This window comes from Natator depressus, chromosome 6, assembly GCF_965152275.1.
Source record: "Natator depressus isolate rNatDep1 chromosome 6, rNatDep2.hap1, whole genome shotgun sequence".
NCBI classification, from domain to species: Eukaryota; Metazoa; Chordata; order Testudines; family Cheloniidae; genus Natator; species Natator depressus.
Window position 1 is genome coordinate 91,603,982 of NC_134239.1, and position 12,699 is coordinate 91,616,680.

The 12,699-nt window shown below is 45.5% G+C and overlaps 1 protein-coding gene across 2 annotated transcripts in view; it reads left to right on the forward strand.

Moving 5' to 3' along the window:
- The window catches only part of ADCK1 (aarF domain containing kinase 1), a 133,072-nt gene that overhangs the window by 13,829 nt on the left and 106,544 nt on the right, over positions 1 to 12,699 (forward strand). Inside the window, exon 3 of one of the 2 annotated variants that reach the window (XM_074957130.1) lies at positions 7,926 to 8,009. In XM_074957130.1, the coding sequence (XP_074813231.1) occupies positions 7,926 to 8,009 (84 nt within the window). Of the gene's footprint in view, positions 1 to 7,925; positions 8,010 to 12,699 lie in introns of those variants that run through there. The other variant, XM_074957131.1, reaches the window with a different exon arrangement.

Sequence of the window (12,699 nt, forward strand, 5' to 3'; positions counted from 1 at the left end):
TGCATCATCCCACTGCTTTTTCCAGTCATTTTGCTTTGAAGCTGCTTACTACATCCTTGATGGTGGCTCCTCTTTCCCCTGCAATAACAGCTCATTGAAAGGACCATGTTGCTGAATGAATACTGTGTTGGGACGCTGCCTGTAATCTTTGTCTCTAGGGGTCCTTAGTGGGAGGAATTTGGGGAGGGGAAGGTGTCTGAATGTGTTTTGTGGGGGATTATTGTCAGGGAAAGGGTAAAATGGGAGAGGTAAGGCAGAAGACGCATGTGGGGGCAGCACACACACTGTTTCTAAAATAAATACCGAAGAGCCCCACTAGTCCTGGATGCGTGTTACCTTCATTTCACCACAGATGTTGATCGCAGCATCCAAAAACATGAGCATGGCAGCTGACAGCCAGACAGGTTGTGACCCTCTCCATGAGAGCCCTCTCTGGAGAATCCATTAGCAGCCAGAAACAAGGAAGATCAGTAACTGTGTAGGAGATCAGTCTGCCCTGCACCTCTGTTGTGCCATACGTTTGTCGCTTCAGGCCAGGAATTCCATCACTTACAAGCCCCTGGTGCTAAGCAGCTGTCAGCCTGCATCTTCTGCACTTTTTAAAAACGCTTCATTAGTGAGAATTACAAGGAGCGCCTCCTGAGAGCAGGACTGCAAGAGGCAGGTTCTGTAGCTGATCTCAGAATCCATTACCATGTATACATGCAGGCTGGAAAGATGTGTAGGCCAGAGCAGAAAGTGATGTGAGGAATGTCTGGGACCTAAGAAGGTGTTTGTTTTGGAAGTGTATGGCAGAAACATCAACTCCCACCACCTTATTAAAAATAATGCAAAGTATGGTACTTAGCACTTTATCATTTCAGTGTCCCAGACTAAGGAGTCAGTAGAGGAGGTTTTGGAACAAACTGATCAGTTAAATAGTAATAAGTCACCAGGCCCAGATGGTATTCACCCAAGAGTTCTAAAGGAACTCCAGTATGAAATTGCAGAACTACTAAAGGTGGTATGTAACCTATCACTTAAATCAGCTTCTGTACCAGATGACTGGAGAATAGCTAATGTGATGCTGATTTTTAAAAAAGACTCCAGAGGTGATCTGGCAATTACAGGCCGGTAAGCCTAACTTCAGTACCAGGCAAATTGGTTGAAATTCTGTTCTTTACTATAGTTAGCAGACATATAGATGAACATGATTTGTTAGGGAAGAGTCAACATGGCTTTTATAAAGATAAATCATGCCTCACCAATCTATTAGAATTATTTGAGGGGGTCAACAATACTGTATGTGGACAAGGGTGATCCTGTGGATACAGTGCACTTGGACTTTAGAAAGCCTTTGACAAGGTCCGTCACCAAAGGCTCTTAAGCAAAGTAAGCAGTCATGGGATAAGAGGGGAGGTCCTCTCATGGATCAGTAATTGGTTAAAAGATAGGAAACAAAGGATAAGAATATAATGGTCAGTTTTCAGAATGTAGAGAGGTAAATGTGATGTCTCCCAGGGATATGTACTGGCACCAGTGCTGTTCAACTTATTCAGAAATGATCTGGAAAAAAGTGAGGTGGCAAAATTTGCAGATGATACAAAATGACTCATGATAGTTAAGTCCAAAGCAGACTGTGAAGAGCTGGGATCTCACAAAATTAGATGACTGGGCAAGAAAATGGCAGATGAAATTCAATGTTGATAAATGCAGAGTAATGTGCATTAGAAAACATAATCCCAGTTATACATACAAAATGATGGGGTCTAAATTAGCTGTTACCATTCAAGAAAGTGATCTTGGAGTCATTCTCTGAAAACATCTGCTCAGTGTGCAGCGGTAGTCAAAAAAAACTAACAGGATGTTAGGAACCACTAGGAAAAGGATAGATAATAAGACAGAAAATATCATAATGCCACTATATAAATCTATGGTACGCCCACACCTTGAATAGTGTGTGCAGTTCTGGACACCCCATCTCAAAAAAGGTATATTAGAAATGGAAAAGGTACAGAGAAGGTTAACAAAAATGATTAAGGGTACGGAACAGCTTCTTTGTAAAGAGAGATTAAAAAGACTGGGACTACTCAGCTTGGAAAAGAGATGGCTAAGGGGGGATATGACAGAGGTCCATAAAATCATGAATGGTGCGGAGAAAGTGAATATGGAAGTGTTGTTACTCCTTCACATAACACAAGAACTAGGGGTCACTCAATGGAAATTAATAGGCAGCAGATTTAAAACAAACAAAAGGAAGTACTGCTTCACACAACGCACAGTTAACTTATGGAACTTGTTGCCACGGGATGTTGTGAAGGTCAAAAGTATAACTGGGTTAAAAAAAAGAATTAGTTAATGAAGGCTAGGTATATCAATGGCTATTAGCTAAGATGCTCAGGGATGCAACCCCATGTGCTCGGTGTCTGTAGCCTCTGATTGCCGGAAGCTGGGAGTGGATCACTCAATGATTGCCTGTTTTGTTCATTCACTTCAAAGCACCTGTCATTGACCACTGTGGAAAGACCGGTGTGACGGTTTCGGTCACAGAGACCCCCTTGGGATTGTCACCTGTTGTGCTGAGACTACCTCTGAGCCTGTTTTCCCTGCCAGCTTGGGATTCCAGTACCCTGCCTTGTTGAGCCAGACACGCTACCCTGCTGCAAATACAGACTCAGGTCTGAACCATGTCCCCCAGAAGCTGCAGACTTAACTGAATACAGCTTAAGAAGTGCTCCTGTCTCTAGCATCCAGACACCCAGTTCCCAATGGGGTCCAAACCCCAAATAAATCTGTTTTACTCTGTATAAAGCTTATGCAGGGTAAACTCATAAATTGTTCGCCCTCTATAACACTGATAAAGAGATATGCACAGCTGTTTGCTCCCCCAGGAATTAATTTTATTAAGTATAAAAAGTAGGATTTAAGTGGTTCCAAGTAATAACAGGCAGAACAAAGTAAATTACCAAGCAAATTAAAACAAAAGCACGCAAGTCTAAGCCTACTACAGTAAGAAACTAAATGCAGGTAAATTTCACCCTCAGAGATGTTCCAATAAGCTTCTTTCACAGACTAGACTCCTTTCTAGTCTGGGCCCAATCCTTTCCCCTGGTACAGTCCTTGTTCCAGCTCAGGTGGTAGCTAGGGGATTTCTCATGACTGCAGCCCCCTCTGTTCTGTTCCACCCCCTTATATATCTTTGGCACAAGGCGGGAATCTTTTGTCTCTTTGGGTCCCCACCCCTCCTTCTAAATGGAAAAGCACCAGGTTTAAGATGGATTCCAGTACCAGGTGACATGGTCACGTGGCCTGTGAGACCCGAAGCCTTCATTCTTCCAGGCCTGACTCACAGGAAGGCTTGCAAGTAAACCAAGCCTTCTACAGTCAATTGTCCTTGTTGATGGGAGCCATCAAGATTTTAAACCATCATTAATGGCTCGCACTTTGCATAACTACAGGAAGACCTCAGAGTTATATTTTATATTCCTAGTTTCAGATACAAGAATGATACATTCATACAAATAGGATGACCACACTCAGTAGATTATAAGCTTTGTAATGATACCTTACAAGAGACCTTTTGCATGAAGCATATTCCAGTTGCATGATAGTCACACTCATTAGCATATTTTCATAAAAACATATGGAGTGCAACGTCACAACCAGATACTGGGCTAGATGGACCATTGGTCTGACCCCATATGGCCGTTCTTATGTTCACTGTACAAAAACCACTGATCACCCATACACCCCAGGGGAAACTGAGGTATAGAGAGGTGCAGTGACTTGCCCATGGCCACAGAGGGTGTCAGTGGCAGAGCTGTTAGAAGTCAGCAGTTCATTGCTCCCAGGCTTAATCTACTACTAGACCATGTTGCCTCCACATATTACAGGATTTTACAGCAGCAGCCGCAAACAGAATATCCCACAATAAAATCTGCTGGTGGTCTCTAGCCCCTGTAAGTACTGGAGTACTCTATTTTTTTAAAAAATGTGTAGAATTCTTTTTAAAATGGTTTATTTCTTCTAACATACACAAGGCCCCGTATGGTCAGGTTGCTCCAGTGTGAACTTCTGCTATGCTGCTGCACTAATGACCTCTGCCTTCCCAGCCCTAGGGATCTGCTCTTTATGAGGGTCAGAGGGTGTTAACTCCTTAATTTTCAAGTGTTTCTCCCTAACTATAAGGGATGGAGATTTCTTTAAAATGAGGGCTTAGATTCTATTGCAAACATGTGGCTCTGGGAGCTGGGGACCTTGATGTGGGCCTATAATGCCTGTCCCTTAATCCAGCCTGGGCAGACCCCTACTTAGTCGATAAGCTCCCATAATTGTTTGTGATTTTTTTGGGAGGAGGGAGGGCTTCAGTCATGGTAGGTGAACTTCAAAATGTTCAAAAGTTATATTCAGAGAAGTACCCAAAAGTGTGGATGCTTAACTCAACCTCTTGGGGCAAAGCCAGGCTGCAGCTAGGGGCACTGTCTCCAGGGACGTGTGTAGGCCAAATTCAGCAGCAACAGCTGTAAACATGAAAAAAAAACGTGGAGAGGGAAGACAACAAATCTGACCTGCCACTATATCCTCAGACCTCTGGCGAGTTTGAGTTTTGCTTGAAGGTTTGCATCAGTTCTCAATTTATCCATGCTTATTCATCTGTCCTTGTTAAACTTCCTTGCTTATGTGGCTTGGGGGAAAACTCTTACCTGAGCTCAGGTTTGGGGAATCGGGTTTTGCTCATGCTTGGTCAGTCTTTGCGGGACCAGCAGAGAGAAAACACTGATAGGCAGGGACATTGAGTGGGGACCTCCTCCCAGGAGATGGGGAGATCAGCTGATAACTTGAGGGGAGTGGGAAGCCAGCAACTGGATGACTCAAAGTGGAAGCTCCATCCTCTGAGAATTTTAAAACTAGACTCGACTAAAGGCTGGAAAATGCACTATGGGCACCAATCCTGCATTGCCATCAAGAGGGACTGGATGATCTCATAGGTGTTCTTATATCTTATGAAGATCAGTTCCTCTGGAGCACAGAGTGCAAAGAACTAATCTTTGATGAAAGTGAGGTGCTCTTCGGGGCCTGGATAGCAGCAAGTCAAAGAAAACCTCTGCATTCTGGATAGCATTAGAAATCTGACAAAGCTGCTTTGTTTGCCCTCTGCTTCTTCCAGGGTCTAACACTGAATCTGCCTTTTCAGAAAGCATCAAGTTAACATCCTATGCCTTAACTGAAGTGCATCTGAGACACTTTTGGGGATTTAGCAATGTCAGAGTTGCCTATCAGAATCATCATAATACTAATTTGTTGTTCAAGATTACGATGTAATTAGTAACTGCTTAATTAAATTCCCTCTTCCTCTGTAATGCAGGGCAAACTGTAGCTGGTTCTTTTCAAGTTGGAAGTGATAATTACCTTCATGGACAAGAGACAACATAAGAACCAGCCCAAACCTTCATCCAAAGCTGATCCAAAGGTCCCCCTGTTCCAAAGCTATTTTTTGATGTTGGAAAATGCTTGGTAAAGTCTTTCTCCAAATACTTCTTCACGTACCTCTGCAGCTCCTGGCTTCAGCAGAGACAGGAAGGGCTGAAAAATCACAAGAAAAGGCTTCTCCTAACAGGTTTCCAACTTCAAAACCAGGAAATATCAGAAACCTCCATCCAAAAAGGGAGGAGCAAAACCCTGTTTGTATCTGATTCTCAGCCTCACCCCAGAGCACAGAGCTTTGGGTAGAGGCTTGTCTGAGACTTCCACAGTTCGTCCATTGCTCATGTCTAGTGATTCTCTTTTTAATGCAGAAATGACATTGTCTCCTTTGTCTCCAGAGAGCTGGGTTTGTGAACATATTGGCTGTACTTTGTGTAAGGGGGCCCATCAAGTTTTACAGTGGTGCTGGGCATTCATCCCACCACAGAATCAGATGCCCGTAAGTTTTGAGATTTTGGAAATCACAGAATCATAGAATATCAGGGTTGGAAGGGACCTCAGAAGGTCATCTAGTCCAACCCCCTGCTCAAAGCAGGACCAATCCCCAATTTTTGCCCCAGATCCCAAATGGCCCCTTCAAGGATTGAACTCACAACCCTGGGTTTAGCAGGGCAATGCTCAAACCACTAAGCTATCCCTCCCCCGCACTGAGCTATCCCTCCCCCCAGGTCTGTTTGTTGCAGATGGCCCTTGTCATTACAAAGGGACTGAGCCCCGAGGTGGTAGTGGAGATTGAAATCCAGATGGGAATTCTTATTGCACATGCTACAGTTAGACTCATAGACTTTAAGAACAGAAGGGACTGTTGTGATCATCTAGTCTGATCTGCACATCGCAGGCCACAGAACCTCACGCACCTACTCCTGTAATAGACCCACAACCTCTGGCTGAGTAATTGAAATCCTCAAATCCTGATTAAAAGACTTCCATTATAGAGAATCTGCTATTAACTGGTTCATAACAACAAGTGTTCCATGCCCAATGCTGCTAGAACTTAGAGAAAGTGCTCTGAATATTTCCATCTCCATTCCTGCCCTTCCTGACTGTGGAGAGAGAGAGGAACTTTAGGCCTAGGATAAAATTTTCAAAAGCACGTAAGTCCCATTTCCAAACGTGATCTAGGATCTTCAGAGCCTAACTCCTCATTGATTTTAATGAAACTTACACTCCTCTGTGCCTGAGTCTCTTGTGGAAATAGGATTTAGGCCCATCAGTCACTTAGGCACTGGAAAAGGGTTACCTTGTCTACATTACAACTTTTAACCTAGTTTATGACCAGTTGCCTGGTCAACTCCAAACATGGTTTGTGTCCACCCAGTCATATTGTTAACAGGGTTAATAACGAGGGTAGCTAAGAGTGTTTCACCCTTGCCGGTAGCTTCGCTACATGGTTGTCTTCCTTAACCAGGTCATAGCATTGTTCTTTTGTATGTAGTGGGATCCCCATATTATATCTTTGTAACCAGGTTGACTGGTTCTCTCTGTGCATTGGACATCCCAGAAAGCATTGCCCCTTCCGCTGCTCTGCTTGCATATCTTTTGGCCACTCTCTCCCCGGCTGAGGCCAGGAGGAAGGGCTAGCTGCCCAGGTTTTCCCAGCACTCACTGATATGAATACAGCCGGGTCGCAGAGTAGGTGTGAGTACAATAGCTGAAAAGCTGCTACGTGGACACAAACTGAATTGTGCTATTTGTAACCAATGAAGGTGACTGTAATGCTAATCAGTTACAAAACCACAGGAGTAGTTGTGGTACGGATGGGTGGTAGTCTGACCTCTCCTGTACCCATCCCTTCAGTAATGGCTTAGACATCACAATTGACACCACGGCAGCTGTTCTGACATTGCCAATCTTGGATTTGGCTTCAGGGATTGGGTAGGAGGAAAAGGGAAAGACTCCCGTTCACATGCAAGCCTCAGGCTGTTTCTGGTTAGTTTCACATCCTGCTTGTCATGTACGTGGTGGGGCCTGGCTTGTGGCTAAGACACATGATTGGGTATCCAGGCTTCTTTCAGTTCTGTTCCCAGCTCTGCAATTGACTCGCTGTGTGACACTGGCCAAGTCACTTCCCTGCTCTGTCCTTTGATTTTCCGCACTTGGACATTATCCTGACCTATCTCCCAGGGGGGCTGGGATGTTTAATTCATTAATGCCTGTAAAGTGCTTTGACGGCCTGGAATAGAAGGTGCTCTAGAAGTACAGAGTATTACTTATTTTTAATAGTTCCATGTTACTGAGTTTCCTGCCCTGCAGGGAATTTTTCCATAAGTGTAAACCACTGATTTTCATTGACATGAATGTTTTTATTTGTATTACTTTTTGTTCCTTGTGACCCTTTTATTTTAAACTAAACTTAAATTTAGGGCCTAAAGCTAAATAGAAAGAGTCCCTTTAATAAAAGTTTGTTGGCTTGATCAGAGATTATTGCAGAGTCTTCATACTGTTTCTGGCTTGGTTTTCAGACAGCTGTTATCACCTATGACTACCTCACTTCTCTTCGGAGTGTCCCATATGGATCACAGGAGTATGCCTACCTCAAATCACAGGTAAGGTGACCACAGCACAGGGCTCTGTCCCCAGAGGCTTGGCAAGCAAAGAGAGTTCTACCAAAGGCAATGCAATCCACCGAGCTACTGGCTTAGTCAGTCAGCCACTGGGATGATTCCCACTTCAGGCTCCTTGCTGCTTAGACTGAAGTGCAGCGCTACTGATGTAGTGCACTGAGCTGCTGGGGGAGTGGGAAGACAGGTGGCCTTGTGTTGCTTAGCAACAGCAAGAGAGTCTTGTCTCTGTCCTGCTTGGCCAGTTAGTTGGTGCGGGCTGTAACACAAGGTTTGAGTGAATTAACATGGGGCAGATATGGTGGACGAGTGGTGAATCCTCTGGGATCAGTCAGGGCTGCAGAGCATCCCTGAAGAAACTGAGAAGTAATTGGGCAATCTAAGGGACTCTTCGCTGCCAGGCTTTCTGTCACTGTGTTCTGATGTAACTAATTAATATGAATAAAAATAGCATCTGTAGTGACAGGAATGAAGATATAAAGTACAACCTCTCCGCAAAGGCCTCTCAAACTTGTCCAGCAGATCTCTTGTTTTTCAGTTCTGGGCCCTCCCCACCTGCACTGCCAGTGCCCTTCAATCCTGACCCACAGATCCTTCTGTTTCAGTCCTGTCCCTGCCCTGCAGCCCCTCTGCCGAACTAGACCTGGGGACTCTTCAGAGTAGAGAATATGGATTGTGCTGACCTGTGCCAAATTAGGCAGTAATTTTGCAGTAGGACTACCAAGCCTATTTAATTTTTCACCTAACACATGTAGGAGTTAGACTCCAGCGTCCTGAGGTGAAGAGCTAGTGGATTGGGCCATCCATCCCTTTACTACCACCACCAGTGCCCCACACAACTCCTCTTAGTAACATATATTTTGGTTTAACTAATGCAAAGTGCTTAGGAGTGTCTTGCAGAGCAACCTGTGGTTGCTCTCACCTTCCCCTTCAACTAAAGAAATAATGTTTATTGTAGCTCTTCTGATCACAGATGAGTGTCACTGATGCACTTTAAGAAACTCGTAGTAGATGCCAGATTGACAAATTTGGGAGTCTGGAGCTTTCTCTCTCTGTTTGCCCATGTCTGTGCCATCTCCATAACTCTCCAGTAGCCCTGAGGACTATGGCTTGCACTCTTGGATGCTGGGTCCAATCCAGCACTGGTTGGTAGTGAGTGAAAATCACGACTTTCTGGCAGCTGTCCATTAGTCTATGCAAATAGAGGTGGTGGGTTCTCAGTTCAGTTCCTAGTGGACAGGCGTGCACAGTACACGACCTGTCCTCATAATCAACTGACACCTGCGTTGGCAACTTTAGCGTAGTGGCCAAGGACTGAGTGGGAGACTGAACTCTCCTAGAGTTGATCAGGCCTGTGAGCAGTGTGATGGGAGGAAGTTTGCTCTGCCGCTGCCTAAGTGGTAGCTGTTGGCTCAGAAGCCTCCAGATCCCAGGCTTGTCAATCTGGTACCTTCCCCAGCACTAGAAGTGTTTTAAAAAGACTGTACCTTTGAAACCTGGGTCTGCAGAAGGGCTGCGTTGTAGCTGCTCGGAGAGAAGCTGAGGTGGTGGAGTTGCCGGTGCTGCAGACTGCTTGTAGTTTGACAGCTGTTCCCAGCAGCCCTTGCAAAACTCCGACCTTTTGCCATGTGTCTCCATGGCCTCATTAACCTCTGTCATGCTGCATCTGATGGTTTGCCGATATGTGCTCTGGGCAGCAGAAAAGGGCCCTGTTCACTGGAGCTGTGCTGTACTCTCCCCACTTGGCAGCCAAGACTCGCTGAGTCAGCATTTCTGCCTTGGCAGAATGAGTCAATGCGATGCAAGAGGGCTTAGTGCCATGGCCTGCATTTTCTTCAAGTCTTGGGCTGCTGAGAGGGGAAAGCCAGGGATATGGAGGCTGTGAAGCAAATTCAGGCATAGCATGAGCAGCTGAAACTCCTTCAGTGAGCGTAGTATCCTGGCTTGTCTTGCTGTTGGGGGAGTATAATGGAGAGGAGCATTTTAGCTGACAATAAGTAGGAACGTGGCCTTCTAGCAACAGACTTGGGATGGCTGAGCTAGCAAAGTGTCAGATATGCAGAAGACAATGACCCTGCAGTGCGACTGGGGAACGGCATACAGAGTCCTTTGTTTATAGTGCACTGGTCCCAATCCAGCCCCAGGTGAGTAGTAACTGAAAGCCTTTACTACCTGACAGCTATTCAGTGGTCTCTGTGGACTGTGTTTGTTGGGTCTCAGTCTGGTGCCTCATGGATGAGTCATCAGAAAATCCACCATCAGACCTGGCACTAATTGGCCCCTTGTTGGCCATCAGTAGTGGCCAAGAGAGACTGCATTGCCTTCTCAGCCTGAGGGTGAGTCCCTCCAGGGGCATGGTGCACTGGCAGGTGGCAGTAAGTGTTGTGAGGGACACCAGCCCCGGGGGTTGCCCATGCTGCACCTGTTCTGTAGATAAACAGAGGCTTTCAGTCTTCAGGGCTCTCAATCTGGCACTGACATCTCCTATCTTGTCAGCCTCCCCACCGCCACCCTTTACTCCGGCAGTGATGCCAGCCTCAACCCCCTGTTTATGTGCTGCTCCCACGACTATTTTTGTGTTTCATCGTCCAGGTCTGGACTGATCCAAACAGCCATTATCACCTTCTCTCTCACATCCCTCGTCAAGGCCCACATCAGCTAACAAAGCTACAAGAAACTAGCCGACTGACAATGGCCCAATAGAGAGTGACTTGGGGATAGCTGGTATTTATTTTAAAATATTGTATATATATTCTGACTGGCTGTTTCCTCCCATGTCTTCTGCCATTTGTATGCTGCTCACTCGCTTAGCCTGCCAACTCCATGGGGCAGGGACTGTGTCTGCCTGTGAGTGTAGACAGTACGCAGTACATTGTGGGTGCTGCTGGAATATAAAGAACACGATGCTCGTTCTGTAATAATAATTTCTGTTCAGCAGCTAAACAGGAGACCCTGAGTTAACCCACTGTTTCAGTCGAGAGATAGGAAACCTCAGTGGCAGCACTAGTTCCTGAGCCTGTTGGGGCCAAACAGGGACATAGTAATTAGGAAACAATTAAATACAAAGCAGATTAAGAAAGAAACAGGTTCCCTGGGGACTCATAGCCAGGTTCCCACTTAGCTCCAAGGAAACCTCTTCAATCTCACTCTCTTTTTCTGTCCCTCATGGGCCACTTTTGATGCTAATGTTCTCAGCTAGGCAGTTCTCAGCACCTCTTTATGATCTGCAAATTGGGGGAGTATTTACTACTTTCTGTGAGACAACAGTGTGAACTGGGATGTAGCCATGTCTCTCTGAGATCTGTTAACCTCATCTTGATGCTCTCACTTCTCTTTGCCTCTCCCTTGCTTCAGCCGGGAGGTGTGGGGAGCTACTTCTCTGCTAGTACCCCATGCCCTTTCCCAGCAACCAAGTGAGATGAGAGCCCTGTCCTTGCCACTCCTTCTGCCAATACTTATAGCTGTCAGTATCAGGAGTGAAACTGGCATGAGCCATGTAAGTTTCACACCTGCCAGAGCAACCTTTCCAATCAATGTTGGTGGCTTGGCAAGCAGGGTAACCCTAATCTTCAGTCTGCAGGGAGGAATCTCATGGCACTCCTGGCACTGCCCTTCAGTTGCTGCTAATGCCAGTAAGTGCTGATCCAGTGATGTTGCGGTGATCTGTGGCCATGTTTAGCTCTGGAGACACTGGATGCTTAGTAAAATGTATATGTGTGTCCAGTGTCAGGAGCACCCTGGGAGATCAGTACTTTCACAGGTTTATGATATGGTCCTGATCATTCCTGCTAGTTCGCTTAACTTGTTGTTGGTGGGACACATGCTAAAGTGGGCATTGTCTTCTGCTCATCCTCTCATGTGTAATTCAGATCACAGGGGAGATGAGGGATGTCGGCTCAGCCACCTTTGTCAGGTTGGTGAATTCTTACCTGATGTCTTCCTTCCTTCTCTGGATTGTGACATTTCTTCACGTTCCCTCTCCTTCTGGGAAAACACAGCCTCTCCATAATGTCGCTGTCTCTCTAATCTCTCTTTTACCTACCCTGGGGCATTTCGAACAAGCTCATCACAATAGCATCTGGGTGCCACTGTTGATACTTCATAAATGGATGTTGTTGTCTTTCTGCAGATCCCCCCTTCAGATCTGAAGGTGTCACAAAACACAAAGTTTGTTTCAGGGCTGGCATCAAAGCGTGGTGGTAGTAGCAATTAGGTGTGTGCCATCTTGCCCATTGGTACAGAAATGCTGCATGGCCGATGTGGCACGCTGACACCTCCTTATTCACCACTGTCATGTAATTAGGATATGTTCTGTACAAAGTGTGCCTTGTGAGGTATCATTCTAAAAGTCTTGAGCTGCTAGATATTAATATCTCATTGGCATGTATGTACTATTGTCGTATGTGAAGTTATGAAGTTTGGCTGTGTATGTTTTACTGAAACATATTGTGAGGTTGAAAACACCCACAAGCAGCCTTTCAGGTACAACAGTAAAAAGGCCAAACAATGTTAATGGCTTATTGAGGAAATGCACACAAGCACAAGGATTACCCCAGGAACTGTGTACAGTAGAAACCTCTCAGAGATAGCACTACACAATGGGAACTGTTTGACCCAGGTCACAGCTAAAGAGCTTTCCAGCAAGTGGGAAGAAGATATAAAAGGGGGAAATGAC